The following is a 26762-nucleotide window of genomic DNA, read 5'->3' as shown; positions in this document are numbered from 1 at the left end:
TGTGTGTGTGTGTGTGTGTGTGTGTGTGTGTGTGTGTGTGTGACCGACCCCAGTGAGAGTCAGTGTGTGTGTGTGTGTGTGTGTGTGTGTGTGTGTGTGACCGACCCCAGTGAGAGTCAGTGTGTGTGTGTGGGACCGACCCCAGTGAGAGTCTGTGTGTGTGTGTGTGTGCGTGTGTGTGTGTGTGACCGACCCCATTAAGAGACAGTGTGTCTGTGTGACGGACCCCAGTGAGAGTCTGTGTGTGTGTGTGTGTGTGACCGACCCCAGTGAGAGTCAGTGTGTGTGTGACCGATCCCATGTGAGAGTCAGTGTGTGTGTGTGTGTGTGTGACCGACCCCGATGAAGAGTCAGTGTGTGTGTGTGTGTGACCGACCCCAGTGAGAGTCTGTGTGTGTGTGTGTGTGTGTGTGTGTGTGTGTGTGTGTGTGTGACCGACCCCAGTGAGAGTCAGTGTGTGTGTGTTTGTGTGTGTGTGTGTGACCGACCCCAGTGAGAGTCAGTGTGTGTGTGTCTGTGTGTGTGACTGACCCCAGTGAGAGCCTATGTGTGCGTGTGTGTGTGTGACCGACCCCAGTGAGAGTCAGTGTGTGTGTGTGTGTGAGACCGACCCCAGTGAGTGTCAGTGTGTGTGTGTGTGTGTGTGTGTGTGTGTGTGCGTGACCGACCCCAGTGAGAGTCTGTGTGACCGACCACAGTGAGAGTCTCTGTGTGTGTGTGTGTGTGTGTGTGTGACCGACCCCACTGAGAGTCAGTGTGTGTGTGTGTGTGTGTGTGTGTATCTGGGACCGACCCCAGGGAGAGTCAGTGTGTGTGTGTGTGTCTGTGTGTGTGACCGACCCCAGTGAGAGTCAATGTGTGTGTGACCAACCCCAGTGAGAGTCAGTATGTGTGTGTGTGTGTGTGACCGACCCCAGTAAGAGTCGGTGTGTGTGTGTGTGGGATCGACCCCAGTGAGAGTCAGAGTGTGTGTGTGTGTGTGGGACTTACACCAGTGAGAGTCTGTGTGTGTGTGTGTGTGTGTGTGTGACCGACCCCAGTAAGAGGCTGTGTGTGTGTGTCCCACCCCAGTGAGAGTCAGTGTGTGTGTGTGTGGGACAGATCCCAGTGAGAGTCAGTGTGTGTGTTTGTGTGTGTGACCGACCCTAGTGACAGTCTGTGTCTGTGTTTGTGTGTGTGACCGACCCCAGTGAGAGTCAGTGTGTGTGTGACCGACCCCAGTGAGAGTCTGTGTGTGAGTGTGTGTGTGTGACTGACCCCAGTGAGAGTCCGTGTGTTTGTGTGTGTGTGTGTGACCGACCCCAGTGAGAGTCAGTGAGTGTGTGTGTGTGTGACTGACCCCAGTGAGAGTCAGTGTGTGTGTGTGTGTGTGTGTGACCGACCCCAGTGAGAGTCTGTGTGTGTGCTACCGACCCCAGTGAGAGTTAGTGTGTGTGTGTGTGACCGACCCCAGTGAGAGTCAGTGTGTGTGTGGGATCGACCCCAGTGAGAGTCAGAGTGTGTGTGTGTGTGTGTGTGGGACTTACACTAGTGAGAGTGTGTGTGTGTGTGTGTCCCACCCCAGTGAGAGTCAGTGTGTGTGTGGGACTGATCCCAGTGAGAGTCAGTGTGTGTGTGTGACCGACCCCAGTGAGAGTCTGTGTGTGCGTGTTTGTGACCGACCCCAGTGAGAGTCAGTGTGTGTGTGACCGACCCCAGTGAGAGTCTGTGTGTGAGTGTGTGTGTGTGTGCGACCGACCCCAGTGAGAATCAGTGTGTGTGTGTGTGCGACCGACCCCAGTGAGAATCAGTGTGTGTGTGTGTGTGTGTGACCGACTCCAGTGAGAGTCTGTGTGTGTGTGTGTGTTTGACCGACCCCAGTGAGAGTCAGTGTGTGTGTGTGTGTGTGTGACTGATCCCAGTGAGAGTCAGTGTGTGTGTGTGTGACCGACCCCAGTGAGAGTTAGTGTGTGTGTGTGACCGACCCCAGTGAGAGTTAGTGTGTGTGTGTGTGTGTGTCTGGGACCGACCCCAGTGAGAGTCAGTGTGTGTGTGTGTGACCGACCCCAGTGAGAGTTAGTGTGTGTGTGTGACCGACCCCAGTGAGAGTTAGTGTGTGTGTGTGTGTGTGTGTGTGTCTGGGACCGACCCCAGTGAGAGTCAGTGTGTGTGTGTGTGACCAACCCCAGTGAGAGTCAGTGTGTGTGTGTGTCTGTGTGTGTGTGGGACTTACACCAGTGAGAGTCTGTGTGTGTGTGTCCCACCCCAGTGAGAGTCAGTGTGTGTGTGTGGGACTGATCCCAGTGAGAGTCAGTGTGTGTGTTTGTGTGTGTGACTGACCCTAGTGACAGTCTGTGTCTGTGTTTGTGTGCGTGTGTGACCGACCCCAGTGAGAGTCTGTGTGTGTGTTTGTGACCGACCCCAGTGAGAGTCAGTGTGTGTGTGACCGACCCCAGTGAGAGTCTGTGTGTGTGTGTGTGTGTGTGTGTGTGTTACCGACACCAGTGAGAGTCTGTGTGTGTGCTACCGACCCCAGTGAGAGTTAGTGTGTGTGTGTGTGACCGACCCCAGTGAGAGTCAGTGTGTGTGTGGGATCGACCCCAGTGAGAGTCAGAGTGTGTGTGTGTGTGTGGGACTTACACTAGTGAGAGAGAGAGTGTGTGTGTGTGTGTGTGTGTGTGTGTGTGTGACCGACCCCAGTGAGAGTCTGTGTGTGTGTGTGTGTGTGTCCCACCCCAGTGAGAGTCAGTGTGTGTGTGGGACTGATCCCAGTGAGAGTCAGTGTGTGTGTTTGTGTGTGTGACTGACCCCAGTGACAGTCTGTGTCTGTGTTTGTGTGTGTGTGTGACCGACCCCAGTGAGAGTCAGTGTGTGCGTGTGTGTGTGACCGACCCCAGTGAGAGTCAGTGTGTGCGTGTGTGTGTGACCGACCCCAGTGAGAGTCAGAGTGTGTGTGTGTGTGTGTGTGTGTGTGACCGACCCCAGTAAGAGTCAGTGTGTGTGTGTGTGTGTGACCAACCCCAGTGAGAGTCAGTATGTGTGTGTGGGACCGATCCCAGTGAGAGTCTGTGTGTGTGTCTGTGTGAGCGACCCCAGTGAGAGTCAGTGTGTTTGTGTGTGTGTGTGTGTGATTGACCCCAGTGAGAGTCAGTGTGTGTGTGTGTGTGGAACTTACCCCAGTGAGAGTCTGTCTGTGTGTGTGTGTGTGGGTGTGTGTGTGTGAGACCGACCCCAGTGAGAGTCAGTGTGTTTGGGCGTGTAGTGTGTGTGACCGACCCCAGTGAGAGTCAGTGTGTTTGGGCGTGTAGTGTGTGTGTGTGTGTGTGACCGACCCCAGTGAGAGTCTGTGTGTGTGTGTGTGTGACCAACCCCAGTGAGAGTCAGTGTGTGTGTGTATGTGTGACCGACCCCAGTGAGAGTCAGTGTGTGTGTGTCTGTGTGTGTGACCGACCCCTGTGAGAGTCTGTGTGTATGGCTGTGTGAGTGTGTGTGTGTGTGTGAGAGACGGACCCCAGTGAGAGTCAGTGTGTGTGTGTGACGGACCCCAGTGAGAGTCAGTGTGTGTGTGTGTGTGTGTGACCGACCCCAGTGAGAGTCTGTGTGTGTGTGTGTGTGACCGACCCCAGCGAGAGTCAGTGTGTTTGTGTCTGTGTGTGTGACTGACCCCAGTGAGAGTCAGTGTGTGTGTGTGTGTGTGTGTGACCAACCCCAGTGAGAGTCTGTGTGTGTGTGTGTGTGACCGACCCCAGTGAGAGTCAGTGTGTGTGTGACCAACCCCTGTGAGAGTCTGTGTGTATGGCTGTGTGAGTGTGTGTGTGTGTGTGAGAGAGACGGACCCCAGTGAGAGTCAGTGTGTGTGTGTGTGACGGACCCCAGTGAGAGTCAGTGAGTGTGTGTGACCGACCCCAGTGAGAGTCAGTGTGTGTGTGACCGACCCCAGTGAGAGTCTGTGTGATTGTGTGTGTGTGTGTGTGACCGACCCCAGTGAGAGTGAGTGTGTGTGTGTGTGGGACTGACCCCAGTGAGATTCAGTGTGTGTGGGACCATTCCACCAGGGAGGATCAATGTGTATGTGTTATCTTTCCTTACTGAGGGTCAGTGTGTGTGTGGGATCCCCCCTGAGTAAGAGTCTCTGTATGTGTGGTACTCATTCCCCAGTAAGGTTCAGTGTGAGTGTGGGAGAGCCCCCCGGTGAGGGTTAGTGTGGGCGGGGCCCATGCCCCTGTGTGTGTGTGACTGTCCCCCTGTGAGGGTCCGGACCCATTCCCCGGTGAGAATCAGTGCATGTGTGGCACCTGCCCCAGTGAGGGTCAGTATGTTTGGAGCTGGCAGGTTGGGGCTCTATGTGGGGGCCCTCTCTCCCTCTGGCCTCACCATACCTCTCTCACTTCTCTTTGTCCTTGTGCTTTCTCCTGCTCTCTGTCTCTCTCAGATCCAGGATTGTGATCTTCAGATCACCCCCGTGCCATGTGCTAGTGAGACCAGAACTAGGAAGGTTATGCGGTCTAATATGTGGCCAAGTGTAGGAGGGAGGGCAGAAGATGTTTGGATCATTGGGCTCTCTTCCAGGGAAGGTGGGACCTGTACAGAAGGGACAGTTTGCACTTGAACTGGAGGGTGACTAATATCCGTGGGAAGGTTTGTTATTGCTGAACAGTGGGCTTAAACTAGAGTTGCAGGGGAATGGGGAACCAGAGTGCCAGAGCAGGTAGCGGAGAGGTTGAATGGTGTGACTTGTGTCCTGAGGTGCATATATTTCATTGCAAGAAGTATTGTAGGAAAGGCAGATGAGCTCAGGGCTTGGATCTACACCTGGAATTATGAGGTAGCCATTAGTGGTACTTGATTGCAGGAGGGGCAGGACTGGCAGCTCAATATTCAGGGGATCTGTTGTTTTAGACATGACCGAGTGGGAAGGATTGAAGGAGGAGGGGTGGCTTTATTAGTCAGGGAAAATAGCACTTCAGTCCTCTGTCAGGACAGACTGGGGAACTCAACTCGTCAGACGTTATGGGTGGAATCAAGAAATAAGAAAGGGGGCTATATTACAGACCACCCAACAGTCCTGGGGATTTTGAGGAACAAATTTGTAAAGGGTTCACAGACTGTTGTAAGAAACATAAGGTTATTATAGTAGTTTATTATAGTATGTGATTTTAACTTTCTACATATTGACTGAGAACCCCATACTATAGAAGGACAAAATGGAATAGTTTTTCAAATGCGTTCAGGAAAGTTTCCTTTATCCGTAATGCAGGAAATCCCAAAGAGAGAGCGTGTGACACTGGATCTGCTATTAGGGAATGAGACAGGGCAGGTGACTGAAGTTTGTGTAGGGGAACACTCTGCAACCAGTGATCACAATACCATAAGTTTCAAAGTAAATATGTAAAAAGATAGATGTGCTCTGCAGGTTCAGATAATAAATTGGATAAAGGCCAATTTTAATGATATCACAACTAATTTGGCAAATGTGGATTGGGACAGGCTGTTTTCTGACAAAGGTGAGGCGGGGCTGGAGGCTAGAGGCAGGAGACTTGAGGCGAGGCGGGGCTGGAGTACTCGGGTGGAGTTAAGAAACTGCAAGAGTGAGAAAAACCCATTATGGGAATCATATGTAGGCCTCCAAAGAGCAGCCAAGATGTGGGGGTTGGGGTAACAAAGGCATTTAATAAGGTTAATGACACATTGTAATGGGGGACTTCAATACGAAAAGGGATTAGGAAAATCAGGTTGGTGTCAAATTGCAAGAGAGGGAATTTGTTGAATGTCTATGAGGTGGCTTTTTAGAGCAGCTTTTGAGCCTACCTGGGGAAAGGCTATCATAGAATAACCCAGATCTTATTAGGGAGCTTAATGTAAAGGAACCGTAAATAGACAGTGATCATAATATGATTGAATTCATGCTGCAATTTGAGAGGGAGAAGCATAAGTCACATGTATCAGTATCAGAATGGAATAAATGGAATTACAGAGGCATGAGAGGGGAGCTTGCCCAGGTGGATTGGAGGAGGATACTGGCTGGGATGATGGCAGAGCAGAAATGGCTGAAGTTTCTGTGACTAGTTCACAAGGTGCTGGATAGATATGTCCCACAGAAGTTGTCAAATGGCAGCGGTAGGCAACTGTAGCTGTCAAGGGAGGTTATGGACTGCATAAAAGCCAAGGAAAGGGCATATTAGGTAGCAAAAGTGAGTGAGAAATTGGGTGATTGGGAAGCTTTTAAAATCCAACAAAAGCCAACTAAAAAGCTATGAGAAGGATAAAGATGAAACATGAGGGCAAACTAGCCAATTATATAAAGCAGGATACCAAAAGTTTTTGCAGGTAAATAAGAGTAAAAGGAGGGTGAGATATGATATTGGACCACTTGAAAATAATGCTGGTGAGGTAATAATAGGGGACAAAGAAAAGGCAGATGAAGTTAATAGGTACTTTGCATAGTCTTCAGTGTGGAAGACTCTAGCAATGTGCCAGAGGTCTGTGAATGTCAGGGAACAGGAGTGAGTGCCATTGCTATTCCAAAGGGTCTTAAGGTGGATAAGTCACCTGGACCAGAGTCCTGAGGGAGGTTGCTGAAGAGATAAGGGATACATTGGTTATGATCTTTCAAGAATCACTTGATTATGGCAAGGTCCCGGAGGAATGGAAAATTGCAAATGTCACTCCACTCGCAAAAAAGGGAGGAAGACAAAAGAAAGGAAATTATGGTCTAGTTAGCCTAAGCTGAATAGTTGGGAAAGTGATGGAGTCTATCAGGATGAGGTTTTAGGGTACTTGGAGACTAATGATACAATAAAATCGGCATGGTTTCTATCAAGGGAAATCTCGCCTGACAAATCTGTACCAGTTCTTCAAGGAAGTAACAAGCTGAGTGGACAAAGAAGAGGCAGTGTATGTCATTTACTTGGATTTTCAGAAGGCATTTGATAAGGTGCCATATATGAGGCTGCTTAACAAGATAAAATCCTATGGTGTTACAGGAAAGACACTGGCATGGATAGAGGAATGGCTGACAGGCAGGAGGCAGCCAGTGGGAATAAAAGGGGTCTAATCTGGTTGGCTGCCAGTGACTAGTGATGTTCCTCAGGATCAGTATTGGGACCACTGCTTTTCACGATGTTTGCCAATAATTTGGATAATGGAATGGATGGCTTTGTGGCAAAGTTTGCAGATGATACGAAGATAAGTGGAGAGGTAGGTAGTGCTGAGGAAGCAATACGATTGCAGCAGGATTTAGACAGAATTGGAAGAATGGGCAAAAAATGCGGCAGATGGAATACAGTGTTGGGAAATGTATGATAATGCATTTTGGTAAAAGGAACTATAGTGCAGACTATTATCTAAATGGTGAGAAGGTTCAAACATCAGACGTGCAGAGGGACTTAGTAGTCCTTGTGCAGACCCCTCAGAAGGTTAATTTACAGGTTGAGCCTGTGGTAAAGAAGGCGAATGATAAAATGGTAACAGTGGCATTTATTTCAAAGGGAATAGAATATAAAAGCAAGGAAATAATGCTGAGTTTTTATAAGAGACTAGTCAGGCCATATTTAGAGTATTACCAACAGCTTTGGGCCCCATGTCTCAGTAAGGATGTGTTACCATTGAAGGGGGTCCAGAGGAGGTTCAGGAGGATGGTTCCAGCAATGAAGGGGTTAACATATGAGGAGCGTTTGACAGCTTTGGGCCTGTACTCACTGGAATTTAGAAGAATGCGAGGAGGATCTCATTGAAACCTAGCGAATGTTGAAAGGACTTAATAGGGTGGATGTGGAGAGGATGTTTCCTGTGGTGGGGGTATCCAGAAATACAGGGCACAGCCTCAAACTTGAGGGACATCCTTTTAGAACGGAGGTAAGGAGGAAATTTTTTGAGCCAGTGAGTAGATGAATTTGTGGAATGCTCTGCCAGAGACTGCAGTGGAGGCCAAGTCTGTGCATGTACATAAGGTGGAAGTTGATAGTTTTCTTACCAGTCAGGGCATCAAAGGATATAGTGAGAAGGTAGGTGCATCTGGCTAAGTGGGATCCAGGATCGCCCATGCTGGAATGGCAGAGCAAACTTGATGGGCTGATTGGCCTAATTCTGCTCCTATGTCTTATGGTCTTATGGACCTGACAAATGAAAAATTATAGAGGCCTTCAGAAACAAATTTTGAGAGTACAAACCTTGTAGGTGCCTGTCAGAATAAAAGATAAAGATAACAAGTATAGAGAACCTTGCTTTTCAAAAGTCATTGAGGCCCTGGTTCAGAGAGAAAAGGAGGTGCATAGCAGATATAGGCAATCAGGAACAAATGAGGTGCTTATTTAGTATAAGAAATGCAAGAGAACACTTAAGAAAGAAATCAGGATGGCTGAAAGAAGGCATAAAGTAGCTCTAGCAGACATGGTGAAGGAGAATCCTAAGGGATACTACAGATATGTTAACAACAAAAGGATTGTAAGTGACAAAATTGGTTCTCTGGAAGTCCAGAATGGTTAATCCACGTGTGTAGCCAAAACAGATGGGGGCGATCTTAAATGCATTCTTTGCATCTGTATTTACTCAGGAGACAGACACAGTGTCTATAGAAGTGAGGTAAAGTGACGTGGACTTCATGGGCCCTGTACAGATTGCAGGGCAGGATAAGATAAGATGTTAGATAAGATAACATCTGCTAAGATGTTCCCTCAGACCTTATGGGAGACAAATGCAGTAATTGCCGAGGTCCTGGCAGAGATAGTTAAATCATCCTTAGCAACGCTGACGTACCAGAAGATTAGAAGATAGCCAAAGTTGTTCCGCTGTTTAAAAAAGGTTCTAAACATAAGCCAGGAAATTATAGGCCAGTGAGGCTGACAACAGTTGTGGGAAAGTTATTGGAAGGTATTCTGAGGAACCTGATATTTGAGTATTTGGATAAGCATGGACTGATTAAGGATAGTCAGCATGGCCTTTTGCATGGCAGGTCATGTCTTACCAACCTTACAGAACTTTTCAAGGAAGTTACCAGGAAAGTCGATGAAGGCAAGGTGATGGATGTTGCCTACATTGACTTTAGTAAGGCATTTGACTAGGTCCCACATGGGAGGCTGGTCAAGGAAGTTCAGTCGCTCGGCATTCAGGATGAATTAATAAACTGGATTAGTTTATGGGAGAAGCTGGAGAGTGGTAGTAGAGGGTTGCCTCTCTGAATGGAGGCTTGTGACTAGTGGTGTGCCCCAAGGATCAGTGCTGGGTCCTTTGTTGTTTGTCATTTATATCAGTGATCTGGATGATGATGTGATTACTGGATCAGCAGATGTGTGGATGACACCAAAGTTGGGGTTGTAGTGGACATGAGGAGGGCTGTCGTGTCCTGCATCAGCTGGAAAAGTGGACTAAAAATGGCAGATGGGATTTAATGCAGACAAGTGTGAGGTTTTGCATTTTGGTAGGACCAGCCACAGTAGGTCTTACACAGAAAAAGGTAGGACACTGGGAAGAAAGTGATCAAGGAATACAGGCTGATCATTCATTGAAAGTGATGTCATAGGTAGATAGGATCATAGAGAAAGATCTTGGCACATTGGGAGTACAGAAGATGGGATGTTATGTTGAAGTTGTATAAGACGTTGGTGAGGCCTAATTTGGAGTATTGTGTGCAATTTTGGTCACCAACCTACAGGAGAGATGTGAACAAGATTGAAAGAGTACAGAGAAAATTTACATGGTAGCTTTGGAGGACTTGTGTTATAAGGAAAGATTGAATAGGTTAGGAGTGTATTCTTTAGAATGTAGAAGATCGAGAGGATATTTGTTGGAGGTATACAAAATTATTTAGTATATAGATAGAATCAGGTTTATTATCACTGGTATGTCTCATGAAATTTGTTAACTGAGTAGCAGCAGCAATTCAATGCAGTACATGATAATATAGAAAGAAAGAAAAGTAAGTAAGTAAATAACTTTGTACGGAAAGAAATAAATCAATTCAGTAAGTATATATGCGGTATGTAGATAGATGCTTTGTTGCTCCCCAAAGAATTTGATCCCATATTGAACAGATTAAAATTGTGCAAGAACAGAAATAACATATATAGCAGGCATTTTCCACTGAGGTTAGGTTGGACTACAGCCAGATGTCATGGGTTAAGGGGGAAAGGTGAGAGGTTTAAGGAAAACTGAGGGTCACGAGTGTGTGGAATGGGCTGCCAGCACAAGTGGTGGATGCGAGCTTGATTTCAACATTTAAGAGAAATTTGGATCGTCGGGGTATGGGCAGCTATTTTACCTGGTGTAGGTCGATGTGAGAAGGCAGTTTAAATGGTTTTGGCATGGACTGGATGGGCCGAATGGCCTGTTCCTGTGCTGTACTTCTCTATGACTCTCTGTCTCTGTCTCTGTCTGTCACTCTTTTCTCTTACCCCCCTATCGCCACCTTTTCTTGCGGCTAAGGCACCAGGCCCTCGAAGACGACCTCAGACACTATGAACAGGACCGTGCGCGGCGCCTCCACCAGTCTCGCCAACGGGCAGCGCCGGGGCCTGGCCCTGTGGGCGGCCTGAAGCTCCTACCACTGCTCAGGCCGCAGCTGCCTTGCACTGACCTCAGGTGTGGAGTCTACCACTGCTTGCTGCACCCTGCATGCTACATTCACCCCCTTCACACCTCACCCTGCGGCTCTGCTCCAACAGCCTAACCTCACGGCCACCACAATCCGCACCCCCCCACCACCCCGGCATCCGGAACACATGGGGGTCAGGGAGTTCCCCAAGAGTGGGATGGAGGGTCAGGAAAGGACGCAGTAGGTTTTGGGCCCCTTATTGAAGAACGGATGTGCTGGCATTGGAGCAGGTCCACAGCTGGTTCTCGGGAATCATTCTGTGAATGAAAGCGTTAATGTGTGAGAAGTGTTCGATGGCTCTAAGCCTGTACTCACTGTAGTTTAGAACAGGGGTTCCCAACCTGGTTAATGTGGTAAAGGTCCATGGCATAAAAATGTTTGGGAACCCCTGGTTCAGAAGAGTGAGAATGGATCTCATTGAAACTTATCAAATATTGAATGGCCTTGACAGAGTGGATGTGGAGAGGATGTTTCCTACATTGGGAGAGTCTGGGCACCTGTAAGAGTAGAGGGAGGTCCATTTAGAACAGAGATGAGGAGGATTTTTTTTAGCCAGAGGATGGTGACCTGTGGAATTCATTGCTACAGACGGCTGTGGAAGCCAAGTCATTGGATATATGTTAGATTCCAGATAATTGGGACATTTTGGCCCAATTAAGTGGTTGCCCCAATTAGCTGAAATTTCATGGAATTAGTTGAAAAGATGAAGAAAAAGACAAAGTACTGTTTAAGTGAGCAAAAAATTGTATTTAAATGAAATATGGAACATATTAGAACACTCTCAATACTACTAGGGTACTATAAAACTGTGTATGAGCTCCTCACGGTTATCGATGGAGGAATTCATCCAATGTACACAATGACCAACGTCAGCACAGACACCTAGTGTAGATAATGGACTGCTATCATACAATACTTTCGACAATTGCATCCTCCAAGTTTATATTTCCATTGTAACGTTCAAGAGATTGTCGATATCATCAAATTCTTCATAGTTTATAACTTGTTGAAGTAATGACGTCCTTTCATTTTCAATCCCAGCTGTTCCTGGTATCTCCAAGCCTGAATGCTTGAATCCGAATCCGGTTTATTATCACCGGCATGTGGCGTGAAATTTGTTAACTTAGCAGCAGCAATTCAATGCAATACATAACATAGAAGAGAAAAAAAAATAATAGACAAGTAAATCAATTACAGTATACGTATATTGAATAGATTTTTAAAAAATGTGCAAAATACAGAAATACTTTTCTTAAAAAAAAGTGAGGTAGTGTCCAAAGCTTCAATGTCCATTTAGGAATCGGGTGGCAGAGGGGAAGAAGCTGTTCCTGAATCGCTGAGTGTGAGCCTTCAGGCTTCTGTACCTCCTACCTGATGGTAACAGTGAGAAAAGGGCATGCCCTGGGTGCTGGACGTCCTTAATAATGGACGCTGCCTTTCTGAGACACCGCTCCCTAAAGAAGTCCTGGGCACTTTGTAGGCCAGTACCCAGAATTTGTAGGCTAGTACCCAAGTACCCAACATTCAAAATCTCTTCAGACTCCTAATGAAGTATAGCTACTGTCTTGCCATTTTTATAACTACATCATGTTGGGACCAGGTTAGATCCTCAGAGACCTTGACACCCAGGAACTTGAAACTGCTCACTCTCTCCACTTCTGATCCCTCTATGAGGATTGGTGTGTGTTCCTTCGTCTTACCCTTCCTGAAGTCCACAATCAGCTCTTTTGTCTTACTGACGTTGAGTGCCAGGTTGTTGCTGCGGCACCACTCCACTAGTTGGCATAACTCAATCCTGTACGCCCTCTTGTCACCACCTGAGATGGTTGTATCGTCAGCAAATTTACAGATGGTACTTGAGCTATGCCTGGCCACACAGTCATGGGTATACAGAGAGTAGAGCAGTGGGCTAAGCACACACCCCTGAGATGTGCCAGTGAAGATTGTCAGCAAGAAGAAAATGTTATCACCAATCCGCACAGATTGTGGTCTTCCGGTTAGGAAGTCGATGATCCATTTGCAGAGGGAGGTACAGAGGCCCAGGTTCTACAACTTCTCAATCAGGATTGTGGGAATAATGGTATTAAATGCCGAGCTATAGTCGATGAACAGCATCCTGACATAGGTGCTTGCGTTGTCCATGTGGTCTAAAGCCGTGTGAAGAGCCATTGAGATTGCGTCTGCAATCTATTGTGGCAACAGGTAAATTGCAATGGGTCCAGATCCTTGCTGAGGCAGGAGTTCAGTCTAGTCATGACCAACCTCTCAAAGCATTTCATCACTGTCGATGTGAGTGCTACCGGGCAATAGTCATTAAGGCAGCCCACATTATTCTTCGTAGGCACTGGTATAATTGTATAAAATACAGTGAGCAAAACAGTTCTGAATTGTGACCGTGTGAACATTGCCCTACGGTGAGAGTGGACACTTCACCCATCACCCTGTCCACACCCAGTGACCCTGTAAGCACTGCCGTACAAGTGACAGATCTGGCCCCAATCTATTAACAGATTGGCACAATCAGGGGGTCAGGTAAACATAAAGAAGTATTCAATCTTCTGAGCTCTAATAAGTACCTGGAAATATTTAATACAAACACTTCCCTGGAGACATGTCCCTAGTGTGTGTCGCAGGGTGCAGAATTGACCCCTTGATGGGTGGATCATCTCACTTGCAGAACCTGCAGAAGTCCAAGGCCAACGAGCTAGTTGCTCGTGATGTTTCCTCCTGCGGTTACCCACTCTCCACGAACTATATTGGACACTGTCTTTTTCAAAATCAAAATAAGGTTTAATATCACTGGCTTAAGTTGTGAAATGTGTTGTTCTGTGGCAGCAGTACGCTGCAATACAAATCAAAAAAACTATAAATTACATGTAACCCTCTCACCAAGGCTCATATACAGACTTGGCTCGTGAGCTAACTCTGCTAACAGCCACACGACTCAGTGGTGAGAAGACCACCTTTCAGAAACAATATCCATCTCGGGTCGGTTTGATTTGGGGTCCAACCAAACTGGTATGTTGTGATGAACCTCGATTTGAGCGAATGCTGTGTAAGTACTGTGCATCCACAGTTATCGGTAACCCAGAAATGACAGTTGGTACGCCAGCATAAAATTACAAAGAACATGTATTTACCAAATTTTCAACTTCAACAGTTACAGAAAAAAGAGAAATAAAGGGCCCATTACAGTCAAACCACTCCAATTGTGCACATAACGTTGGAGCTCATTCTGAAGTAGTTGGGGATGTATCTCTTGACTCACACGCAGGACCCACGGTCTGTGTGAAAGCACCTGCCACATTCCAAACTCCCCTGAAGACTCTCTGAAATGACCTGGCTCTCTCAAGAGTATTGATCCTTTCCCCTTGGAGCCATTCATCTGCACAAAGCACTGTTTGCAACGGGGCTTCCTGCCGATGGCATGCTGCGGCAGCTTCCCTGTGCCACACTCTGCAGCTCCCACCAAAAGACCCCAAACCAGACTATGTCCTTTAGAAAACCCTTCCCCACAGCTCTCTAAAACCTTCTCTCACATCCTTCAATCCTGACTGGCAGACACACATGCCTAGGCTGGACAGCATGGCTCCTCATCTTAGCTGAAGCCAAACCACACTTTCCAACATGGCACACTGCTTTTACAGAAAGCTGCTAATGTAAACTACCTCGTAGTATAGCAGTAGCGATATTAACCAGGGCATTATAGCCCCACCAAAAATAGTCATGTTCTCACATGACCTTGGAACTTATTAAATCATTATTAATTAAATCCTAAAGGGATTGGACAGGCTAGATGCAGGAAGATTGTTCCCGATGTTGGGGAAGTCCAGAACGAGGGGCCACAGTTTGAGGATAGAGGGGAAGCCTTTTAGGACCGAGATTAGGAAAAACTTCTTCACACAGAAGGTGGTGAATCTGTGGAATTCTCTGCCACAGGAAACAGTTGAGGCCAGTTCATTGGCTATATTTAAGAGGGAGTTAGATATGGCCCTTGTGGCTAAAGGGATCAGGGGGTATGGAGAAAAGGCAGGTACAGGGTTCTGAGTTGGATGATCAGCCATGATCATACTGAATGGTGGTGCAGGCTCGAAGGGCTGAATGGCCTACTCCTGCACTTATTTTCTATGTTTCTACACAGTATTCAAATAAATTTCATAAAATCAGGACCTTCCCCCCATCTGGTTGTAAATGGCAGTAACATATTTCACTATTGGGATAAATGCAACACTGTTTTCCTGGTGCATCATATGCCAGTCTGTTTGGGGGTTTACTGACTCTCTGAGATCTTGTTATCTCTTCAGCCACAGGTATTCCCGGTGACTGTACCTGTTTACTTGGGGATGCCTCCATCTGTCCATCACCTGTACGTTCAGGTGGCTCGGATCTCTCTGCCACGTGACTGAACTTGGCTTCCTTCAGTTTAAGCAGGTGCTACCGAGCTTCTTCAGCCTCTGCTGGTGCTAACTGGCAAGACCTCTCTCGGATGAGGAGGAACTGAAAGGTGTTCACCCTCTCAACTTCAGATCCTTTGATGTCAGTAGGGATTAGCCTGTCTCCATTCTATTTCACAGTTTTATTAGTATAATTTCAAAATTATATTAACATTATATAAGAGAAAACTCCAGCTGTGTGGCAACAAAGGCATTGTGTGCAGAGCTTTGAGGGAACAGTCCCTCCACATCCACTCTGTCTGGGCCTTACTATATTCGATCAGGTTTCAATGGGATCCCCACCTCGTTCTTCTAAACGCCAGCGGGTACTGGCCCAGAGCAATCAAACGCTCAACCCCTCCTGGAATCACTCTTGTGAACCTCCTCCCCAATGCAGCACATCCTTTCTTTGATACAGAGCCGAAACCTGCTCACAGAACTCCAAGTGTGGTCTGACCAATGCCACTTAAAGCCTCAGTATTACATTCTTGCTTTTCTGTTTCAGTCTTCTTGAAATGAATGCGAACATTGCATTTGCCTTCCTTACTGCAAATCAACCTACAAGTTAATCTTTAAGGAATCCTGCATGAGCACTCCCTAGTCCCTTTGCACCTTTGATTTCTGAGTTTCCTCCCCATTTACAAAATAGTTTATGCCTTTATTTCTACCAAAGTGCATGACCATACGCATCCTACAGTGTATTTCATCTGTCCCTTCTTCTACTAATCTGTCCAAGGTTTTCTGTAAACCGCCTGCTTCAACTTTCCTTGCCCTTCACTAATCTTCATATTGACCACAAAGTTGGCCACAAAGCTGTCCCCTCCTGTCAGACAACTCCCCCTTTACTTCTCTTTCTTCCCCCCCACCCCCGGATGAATTCTCTGGCTTGGCCACAAAGCCCTCTCCTCCCATGTGTTGGTTGTCCTGGTAACCTCCCACTTTGCATCTCTGTCCCCAGGATGAAGTCTCTGGAACAGGACGCCCTGAAAGCTCAGATGGTCATTGCTAAGTCGAAAGAGAGTCGGAAACGCAGCCCCCTCGACCACCTCTCCGAGTCGCCCTCCCCCGTGGCAACACCCTCGCCTACTCCTTTGGATGGTAAGTAATCCCTCATGCCCTTCCCTCCTCTCACCTCTCCACTGATGGTTGAGTCACCCTGTTTCTCTCCCTTCCATTGGAGGGTGGAAACACCCACTCCTCCTCCCTCCATCGGAGTGTGCATAGCCACTCCCCTCACCCACCTCACAGCAAACTGGATTCCCTCACCACCTCCTCCCTCCATCGGAGTGTGCATAGCCACTCCCCTCACCCACCTCACTGTAAACTGGATCCTCCCATCTCCCTCCCCCCTCCATTGGAGCGTGCATAGCCACTCCCCTCACCCATCTCACTGCAAACTGGATCCTCCCACCCCCTCCCATATCATAACCCTTGAACCATAGGTGGTGGTTGGGACTTCCCTTCGCCAGCTTCCGTTCCCTGTGTAACCTCCTCCCACTGTTTTGTGTTTCAGATCACAGTCCTCGCAGTGTGACCTCTCCTGGGAGACTGGTGAGTCGGTCTTTGTTAGTGTACCGAGGGCAACTGCTTCTGGTGTTGGATGGTCCACAGTTCTCTGTTGTTCTGTCCTCCCCTCCCCATCCTTTCTGTTCTCCATTACTTCCTCTCCCTCTCCACCCTTCTCCTCCCTTCCACCTTACCATCCACTCCCCTCTCCACCCTCTTCTCCCTTCTCCACCCTCTTCTCCCTTCTCCACCCTCTTCTCCCCTCTCCACCCTCTTCTCCCCTCTCCACCCTCTTCTCCCCTCTCCACCCTCTTCTCTTACACCTTCCCCTCCCTTCTCCATCTCTCTTCTCCCTTCCACCTTCTCCACACCACCCCCTCTTCCCTTGCACATTCCTCTCCCCTCCCCACTCCTCTCCACCTCTGTCCTCCCTTGCCCCTTCCCTTCACCCTTCTCCCCCCTTCTCCTCCTTTCCACCTTTCCCTCCCCTACCCTCCCCTCTCCTCTTCCTACCATCCCATCCCCTCCCCTCCCCCTACCATCCCCTCCCCTCCCCCTACCATCCCCTCCCCTCCCCCTACCATCCCCTCCCCTCTCCTCTTTTCCACCTTCACCTTCTCCCCCTTTCCTCACCATTCACCCCTCTCTTCTCTAACCCTAACCCAATGCCACACCACCTCTGGCACTCCGGTAGAGTACCCAATTCTGACACCTTCCCTGAGCTGCTGCAAACAGGCAACACAGCGGCTTGAGGCCTAGTACTCTTTACGACCAAGCTACGCAGCTCCCCCGCCGTTCGCCAATCAGCTAATGAATTGGACTTGCAGCATTTCACACTATTAATGTCCAAGAGGGTCGTGTGATCACAGGAAAAAACAACTTCTCCACCCTTTTCCTCTCTTCCACCTTCCCTTCTCCTCTGTCCCCTCCCCATCTCTCTCCTCTCCTTCCCACCCCTTGCCCCAACTCCTCTCCCCACACCTTGCCCTCACTCCCCTCCCATGCCCTCACCTTCCTCCCCCCCACTCCCTTCCTCCCCTTGCCTCTCTCTTCTCCCCTTCCCACTCCTCTCCTCCCTTCTACCTTCTCCACCCTCCCTACCGCTCCTCTCCCCTCTCCTCTCTTCCACCACCTCTCCCTTCCCTCCCCTCCCCTGGTTAACACTCTCCCGCACCACTCCTTCCACCTCACCTCTGTTCTCTTCTGTCACCTCCCTACCCTACTCCACTCCGCCTCCCCTCAACCTCATATACAATATTTTAGGGCCTAGTATGTTCACTGTTCTCCACACATCTCCCCATCTCCCACCACAATCCTGCTCCGACATGTGATTTACCCTCCCAGTATCGTACCCCAAATGTCCACACGACCTAGCACTACAACTCCACTTCCTAAATCCTATACCCCACCCCACCCACTGAGTCTGTCCTCAAGCTGACCCCACTCCCTCCTCCACACTTCCCACATTCTCTCTCCCTGGCTCCCACTCTTCCTCCTCTCCACTGCCTGCTGCCCTTTCACTCCCCACTCTTTCCACGTCATGCTCCCTCTGCTCTCCCCTTTTGCTCCCCACACTCGCCATCTTTTGTTTACTCCTCTCTCACACTTTTGCTACCAGTTCACTCCCAACTCTTTGCCCCATTTGCTTCATCCTCTCTCCCCCTTTTACTCCCAGCACTGCCCATTTTGCTTCCTCCTCTCTCCCCTTTTGCTTCCTCCTCACTCCCCGTCGCTCCCTGTGCTCTCCCATATTCGCTCCCTGTGCTCTCCCACATTCACTCCGTGCTCTCCCACATTTGCTTCCCGCTCTGTCCCACTTCCGCTCCCCTCTCTCTCCCCTTTCTCTTCCTGCTCTCTCCCTTTTGCACCCCAGTATTTTGCCTCCAATCCCCGCACTCTCTGGCTCCTCCACTCCTCATTCTCAACCCCTTGTCTTCCCCGCTGTCTCCCCCTTCGTGTCCCACTTTCTCCCCTTTGCGTCCCCTGCCCTTGTTTCCCACGCTCTCTCCGAGCTCTCCCCATTCTCTTTCCACATGCTCTCTCCTCTTCATTACCTGTACTCTCTCTTCACCCTCTATCTGAGCTCCATTCACATCTCTCTCCTCCTCTGCCCACGCCCTGTGTCCCTGTTCTCTCCATGCTTTCTTCCCTCGCTGCCTCTGTCCTCCCATACTCTTTACGTGCTCTGTATGTGCTTTCTCTTCCTGCACTCTCTCTTTCACCCCTGTTCCCTGCATTCCCTATCCCACTGCAGCTGGCTCCCCGTGACTTGCATTCTGCCCCCCCCCCAACCTTGCACCCTGTGTTCACAATTTTCTGCTTCCTCTGGTGAGTGTGTGTGTGTTTATGTGTGTGTGAGTGTCATTGTGAGTGTATGTATGTGTGTGAGTGTAGGTGTGTGTGTATATGTGAGTGTGTGTGAGAGTATGTATCTTGAGTGTGGAGAGTGTGTTGTGAGAGTGTATGAGTGTGTTTGAGAGTGAGAGTGTGTGTTTGAGAGAGTGAGTTCGTGTGTGAGTGTGCATTTGAGAATGTATGAATGTGTGTGAGTTTGAGAGTGTATGAGAGTGTGTGTGTGTGTGTTTCAGAGTGTATGAGTGTGTGTGTGAGTGTGTTTGAGAGTGCGTGTATGAGAGTGTGTGTGTGTGTTTGAGAGTGTATGAGTGTGTGTGTGAGTGTGTTTGAGAGTGCGTGTATGAGAGTGTGTGTGTGTGAGTTTGAGAGTGTATGAGAGTGTGTGTGTGTGTTTGAGAGTGTGAGTTTGTGTGTGTGTTTGAGAGTGTATGAGTGTGTGTGTGTGTTTGAGAGTGCGTGTATGAGAGTGTGAGTGTGTGTGTGTGTGTGTTTGAGAGTGTATGAGTGTGTGTGTGAATGTGTTTGAGAGTGCGTGTATGAGAGTGTGTGTGTGTGAGTTTGAGAGTGTATGGGAGTGTGTGTGTGTGTTTGAGAGTGTGAGTTTGTGTGTGTGTTTGAGAGTGTATGAGTGTGTGTGTGTTTGAGAGTGCGTGTATGAGAGTGTGAGTGTGTGTGTGTGTTTGAGAGTGTATGAGTGTGTGTGTGAATGTGTTTGAGAGTGCGTGTATGAGAGTGTGTGTGTGTGAGTTTGAGAGTGTATGAGTGTGTGTGTGAGTGTGTTTGAGAGTATGTGTGTGTGAGATTGAGAGTGTATGAGAGTGTGTGTGTGTGAGAGTGTGAGTTTGTGTGTGTGTTTGAGAGTGTATGAGTGTGTGTGTGTTTGAGAGTGCGTGTATGAGAGTGTGTGTGTGTGAGTGTGTTTGAGAGTGTATGAGTGTGTGTGTGAGTGTGTTTGAGAGTGTGTGTGAGTTTGAGAGTGTATGAGAGTGTGTGTGTGTGAGTGTGTTTGAGAGTGTGAGTGTGTTTGAGAGTGTATGAGTGTGTGTGAGTGTGAGAGTGCTTGAGTGTGTGTGAATGTGTGTGTGTGAAAGTGTGTTTGAGAGTGAGTTTGAGAGTGTGTGTGTGTGTTTGAGAGTGCGTGTATGAGAGTGTGTGTGTGTGTGTGCTTGAGAGTGTATGAGAGTGTGTGTGTGTGTGTTTGAGAGTGTGTGTGTGTGTGTTTGAGAGTGTGAGTTTGAGAGTGTGTGTGTGTGTGTGTGTGTGTTTGAGAGTGTATGAGTGTGTGTGTGTGAGAGTGCGTGTATGAGTGTGTGTGTGTGTTTGAGAGTGTATGAGTGTGTGTGTGAGTGTGTTTGAGAGTGCGTGTATGAGAGTGTGTGTGTGTGAGTTTGAGAGTGTATGAGTGTGTGTGTGAGTGTGTTTGAGAGTGTGTGTATGAGAGTATGTGTGTGTCTGAGTTTGAGAGTGTATGAGAGTGTGTGTGTGTGAGTGTGTTTGAGGGTGTGAGTTTGAGAGTGTGTGTGTGTGTGTTTGAGAGTGTATGAGTGTGTGTGTGAGAGTGTTTGAGAGTGTGTGAATGTGTGTGTGTTTGAGAGTGTGAGTTTGAGAGTGTGTGTGTGTGTGTTTGAGAGTGCGTGTATGAGAGTGTGTGTGTGTGTTTGAGAGTGTATGAGTGTGTGTATGAGTGTGTTTGAGAGTGTGTGTGTGTGTGTGTCTTGCTCCTACTCTGCTCTGTTCCGTGCCATTGCTCTCTCCCCTGTCCTGGATTTCTTCCTGTTTCCTGCCATTCTGTTGCTTGTGTGTTCAGTTTCCACTAAAATCCCATCATCTTTAATTTCTGCACTTTCCTGTACGATCAGTCCTCCGTGTGTGCGTGCGTGCATGTGTATGTGCACACACCTGACCTGTGCATGCACGTGCCCTTGTGTTTGTATATCTGCTCCCATGCACAGTGCACATACCCCTGTCTGTGTATGTGCGTGCACTCATACGCTCAGACCTCCCTCTATGTGCTGTCCCCCTACTCCCCTGAGTGTCGGTTGTTTCTCACACCTCTTTACTGTACCCTACAGTCCTGGTCAGACAAGAAGTTTGATTACCGGCAGTTTGCAGCTATCCCATCCTCCAAACCGGTTTACGAAATCCAGGTACCGGCTGCATGCTGATTGCCTCAGTGCCAGTGTGCTTCCCGGGCCAGGCCATGCTGTGGATGGTGCATTGCTTCTGTTGGCTGTGGAGGGCGAGCATGCTGAGTGGGTTTTGGCTCACAGCCCTGATTGTGTTCCCCTCGGTTCCCCATCCCAACCCCTCGGTGGAGTTGGCATGTGCTTGTCAGTGTTGTGTTCAGCGGTTTCTGAGGGCCAGCAACTCAGAAAGTTTGGGTGATAGTGAGACACTTCCAGGCTGTGACAGGCGTCAAGCAGCAATGTCTTTTCCCGGCGTCATCTCTGATGTGGCATCGTTCACATTTACCTCCACTCAGCTTCTCACCTCATCAGGAAGCATGGCACCAGTTGCTCAGCTCGAAGCCATCAATTCCCCACTCTGCTGTCACTCCAGTCTTCTTTACCACCAGTTAAAATGATTGATGGTGTGGATTTTAGTAAGGTATTTCACAACTTCCCTCATGGGAGGCTTATCCAGAAGATTAAGATGCATGGTATTGGTTTGCCCGTAGAAGACAAAGCATAGGAATTGATAGGACTTTCTTATTTATTCCAAGATACAACAGAGTAACAGGCCCTATCAGCGCAATTAGTCAGCACTAATTACACCCCTGTGAGCAGTTAAGCTAATTATTCTAGCTGGTGGTCTGTGACCAGTGGTGTTCCACAGGGGTCTGTCCTGGGACCTCTGGTGTTTGTGATATCTGTAATTGGCCTGGATGAAAATGCAGATGGGTGGGTTAGTAAGTGCAGACAGTACGAAGATGGGTGGTGGTGTGCACTGTGCAGAAGGTTGCCAAAGGAAACAGCAGGAAGTAGGCTCAGTGACCCTTTATTAATGCAAATATCTAATCAGCCAATCACATAAATGTAGCTCAATACATAAAAGCATGCAGACGTGGTCAAGAGGTTTAGTTGTTGTTCAGCTCAAACATCAGAATGGGAAAAAAAAATGTGATTTAAGTGACTTTGTGGAATGTACCAGATAGGATGATCTGCCTCATGAACTGCTGAGCTCCTGGGATTTTCATGCACAACAGTCTCTAGTGTTTATAGAGAATTGTGCAAGAAACAAAAAACATTCAGTGAGTGTCTGGGCGCAAATGCCTTGTTAATGAGAGATGTCAGAGGAGAATTGGCCAGTCTGGTTCAGGCTGACAGTAGGGAGACAGTCACTCAAATAACCACACGTTACAACTGTGGTGTGCAGAAAGGCATCTCTGAACGCACAACACATCAAAACTTGAAGTGGATAGGCTACAACAGCAGGAGACCACACCAGATTCCACTGAATCAACATAGAACATAGAAATTTACAGCACATTACAGGCCCTTTGGCCCACTATGTTGTGCCGACCATGTAACCTACTATAGAACCTGCCTAGAATTTCCCTAGTGCATAACCCTCTATTTTTCTAAGCTCTTTGTACCTATCTAAGAGACTCTTAAAAGACCCTATTGTATCCGCTTTCACTACCGCCGCCAGCAGTGCATTCCACGCACCCACCACTCTGTGAGAAAATCCTACCCCTGACATCCTCTTGGTACTTATTTCCAAGCACCTTAAAACTGGCTCCCTCATGTTAGCCATTTCAGCCCTGGGAAAAAGCCTCTGACTATCCACACGATCAATGCCCCTCATCATCTTGTACACCTCTATCACCCTCATCCTCCATCGCTTCAAGGAGAAAAGGCCAAGTACACTCAACCTATTTTCATAACGTACGCCTTCCAATCCAGGCAACTGACACAGACCCCAAGATCTCTCAGATCCTCCACACTGACAAGAGTCTTACCATTTATATTATATTCTTTCTTCAAATTGAACCTACCAAAATGAACCACTTCACACTTATCTGGGTTGAAGTCCATCTGCCACTTCTCAGCCCAGTTCTGCATCTTATCAATGTCGCGCTGTAACCTCTGACAACCCTCCTGACTATCCACAACACCTCCAACATTTGTGTCATCAGCAAACTTACTAACCCTTCCCACCACTTCCTCATCCAGGTCATTTATAAAAATCACAAAGAGGAGGGGCCCAAACAGATCCATTTGCAACACCACTGGTCACTGACTTCCAGGCAGAATACGGACCATCTACAACCACCCTTTGCCTTCTGTTGGCAAGCCAATTCTGGATCCACAAAGCAAGGTCTCCTTGGATCCCATGTCTCCTTACTTTCTGAAGGAGCCTTGCATGGGGAACCTTATCAAATGCCTTACTGAAATCCATACACTCTACATCCACTGCTCTACCCTCATCAACGTGTTCTGTTACATCCTCAAAGAATGGAATCAGGCTCGTGAGGCAGGACCTGCTCTTGACAAAGTCATGCTCACTATCCCTAATCAGATTACATCTCTCCAAATGGTCATAGATCCTGCTTCTCAGGATCTTTTCCTACAACCTGCCCACCACTGAAGTCAGACTCACTGGTCTATAATTTCATGGATTATCTCTACTCCCGTTCTTGAACAAGGGAACAACATTTGCAACCCTGCAATCCGCAATCCTCCGGTGCTTCTCCTGACCCTGTTGGTGACGCAAAGGTCATCGCAAGATGCTCAGCAATCTCCTCCATTGCTTCCCACAGTAGCGTAGGATATATCTCATCCGATCTCAGTGACTTATCTAACTTAATGCTTTTCAAAATCTCCAGCACACCCTCTTTCTTAATGTCTATGTGCTGAACCGTTTCAGTCCACTGTAAGTCATCCTCACAATTGCCAAGGTCCTTTTCGCTGGTGAATACTGAAGGAAAAAGCACACGTTTCCACTATCACACCTGATTTTTCCTGTTCTCACATGGTTTATCCTCTTGCTCTTCACATACTTGTAGAATGCCTTGAGGTTTTCCTCAATCCTGCTCACCAAGGTCTTCTCATGGCCCCTTCTGGCTCTCCTAATTCCACTCTTCAGCTTCCTAGCTTGTAATTTTCTAGAGCTCTAACAGTATCTAGTTTCTTGAACCTTTCGTAAGCTTTTCTTTTCAACTAGATTTTCTATATCCTTTGTATACCATGCTTCTTTAACTCTACTATCCTTTCCTTGCCTCAGTGGAACATACCTATGCAAAACTCCATGCAAATGTGCCCTGATCGTTTGCCGCATTTCTGCTGTACATCTCCCTGAGAACATCTGCTCCCAATTTATGCTTCCAAGTTCCTGCTTAATAGCATCATATTTCCCCCTACCCCAATTAAATGTTTTCCCAAATTATCTGCTCCTATTCCTCTCCAGCACTACGGTGAAGGAGATCGAGTTGTGGCCACTACCTCTAAAATGCTCTCCCACTGAGAGATCAGAGATCTGACATCTGATCAGGTTCATTTCCCAATGCCTCTCCTCTTACCGACATATTGCATCAGGAAACCTTCCTGAACACCCCTAACAAGCTCCACCCTATTTAAACCCCTCGTGCTAAGTTGATGCCAGTCAGTATTTGGAAAGTTAAAATCTCCCATAACAGCAACCCTATTGTTATTGCACCATTCCAGAATGTTCCTCCCTATTTGCTCCTCAGTATCCCTGTTACTATTGGGGGGTCTATAAAAACACCCAGTAAAGTCACTGCCCCTTTCCTGTTTCTGACTTCCACCCACACTGACTTGCTGAAATCCATATACAGTACATCTACAGCTCTATCTTCATCAGTGTGTTTAGTCACATCCTCAAAAAATTCGGTCAGGCTCGTAAGGCACGACCTGCCTTTGACAAAGTCATGCTGACTATTCCTAATCATATTATGCCTCTCCAAATGCTCATAAGTCCTGCTTCTCAGGGTCTATTCCATCAACTTACCAACCACTGAAGTAAGACTCACTGGTCTATAATTTCCTGAGCTGTCTCTACTCCCTTTCTTTAATAAGCAACCCTCCAATCCTCTGGAATCTCCCCCATCCCCATTGATGATGCAAAGTTCATTGCCAGAGGCTCTGTTCTGCAGGGATTGGTGTTGGGACCACTTTGAACAACAACTAAACCTCTTGACCATGTCTGCTTGTTTTATGTATTGTGTTTTTATATTGGCAACAGGTCAGCTGCAGAAGGACTTAGACAAATTAGGAGCACGGGCAAGAAAGTGGCAAATGAAATACAATGTTGGAAAATGCATGGTCATGCACTTTGGTAGAAGAAATAAATGTGGAGACTATTTTCTAAAAGGGGAGAGAATCCAATAATCTGAGATGCCAAGAGACTTGGGAGTCTTTGTGCAGAACACAATAAAGGTTAACTTTCATGTAGAATCAGTGGTGAGAAAGGCAAATGCAGTGTTGCCATTCATTTCAAGAGGTCTGGAATACACAAGCATGTATGTGATGGTGAGGCATTATAAGGCACCGGTGAGGCCTCAGCTTGAGTATTGTGAAGAGTTCTGGGCTCCTCATCTAAGAACAGATGTTTTGGCGTTGGAGAAGGTTCAGAGGTGGTTCATAAAGATGATTCTGGGAATGAATGGGTTATCACACAAGGACGATTTGATAGCTCTGGGTCTGTATTTACTGGAATTTGGAAGGATGAAAGGGGATGTCATTGAAACCTTTCGAATGTTGAAAGGCCTAGACAGAGTAGATGTGGAAAGGATGTTTCCCTTGGTGGGGAATCTAGGACAAGAGGCACAGCCTCAGAAAAGAGGGGTGTCCATTTAAAACAGAGATGTGGAAAAATTTCTTTAGCAAATGTGTGGTGAGTTTGTGGAATTTATTACCACAGGCAGCTGTGGAGGCCAGGTTGTTGGGTGTATTTAAGGCAAATTTTGATAGGTTCTTGATTGTATGCTGCATCAAAGGTTATGGGGAGTGGGGCTGAGGAGGAGAAAAAAAAGGATCCGCCATGATTGAATGGCGGAGTAGACTCGATGAGCCAACTGGCCTAATTCTACTCCCATGTCTTATGGACTTCTATCAGTATTGCATTGGAATAAAGGCAATTACAGAGGCATGAGAAAGGAACTTGCCCAGGTGGATTGGAGGATGATAGTTGCAGGTATGACGTCAAAGGAGTGGTGGATGAAGTTTCTTGGAATTGTTCAGAAGGCGCAGGATAGATATGTGCCACAGACGAAGTTCTCAAATGGCAAGAGTAGGGAAGAGTAGGGCTGACAAGGGAAGTTAAGGACTGCATAGAAGCCAATGAAAGGGCATAAAGTTAGCAAAAGTGCAAGGGAATTTGGGTGATTGGGAAGTTTTAAAATCCAACAAAAGGCAACTAAAAAGCCATAAGAAGGGAAAAGATGAAATATGAGGCTAGTGATGTAAAGGTAGAATACTATAACATTTTTCAGTTATGTAAGAAGTAACAGTGAAGTGAAGGGTGATATTTGAAGACTGGAAATGATGCTGGTGAGGTAGTGAGGTGGCGAGGGCAGCTGAACATAATGGGTACTTTGCATCTGTCTTCACTAGCAGTGTGCCAGAGGTCCGTGAGTGTCGGGGAGCAGGAGTCAGTGCAGTTGCTATTACAAAGGAAAAAGTGCTAGGCAAACAGAAAGGACTTTAGGTGGGTAAGTCACTTAGACCAGATGAACTACACCCCAGAGTCCTGAGAGAGGTTGCTGAAGAGATAACAGATGCACTGGTCATGATCTTTCAAGAATCATTTGATTCTGGCATGACCCTGGAGGACTGGGAAATTGCAAATGTCACTCCACTCTTTATGAAGGGTAGAAAACAAAAGAAAGGAAATTATAACGCAAACAACAGGAATTCTGCAGATGCTGGAAATTCAAGCAA

General features: G+C 47.5%; 1 protein-coding gene across 1 annotated transcript in view; it reads left to right on the top strand.

Annotated features, from left to right (window-relative positions):
- The window catches only part of scrib (scribble planar cell polarity protein), a 353260-nt gene that overhangs the window by 314026 nt on the left and 12472 nt on the right, over positions 1 to 26762 (top strand). Inside the window, 4 exon segments of the mRNA XM_072254338.1 lie at positions 10399 to 10554; positions 15959 to 16098; positions 16514 to 16551; positions 20934 to 21008. Of these exon segments, the coding sequence (XP_072110439.1) occupies positions 10399 to 10554; positions 15959 to 16098; positions 16514 to 16551; positions 20934 to 21008 (409 nt within the window).

Source organism: Mobula birostris, chromosome 3, assembly GCF_030028105.1.
Source record: "Mobula birostris isolate sMobBir1 chromosome 3, sMobBir1.hap1, whole genome shotgun sequence".
NCBI classification, from domain to species: domain Eukaryota; kingdom Metazoa; phylum Chordata; class Chondrichthyes; order Myliobatiformes; family Myliobatidae; genus Mobula; species Mobula birostris.
Note: the sequence above shows the minus strand (reverse complement) of the source record. Positions and strands in the feature narration are given on the sequence as shown.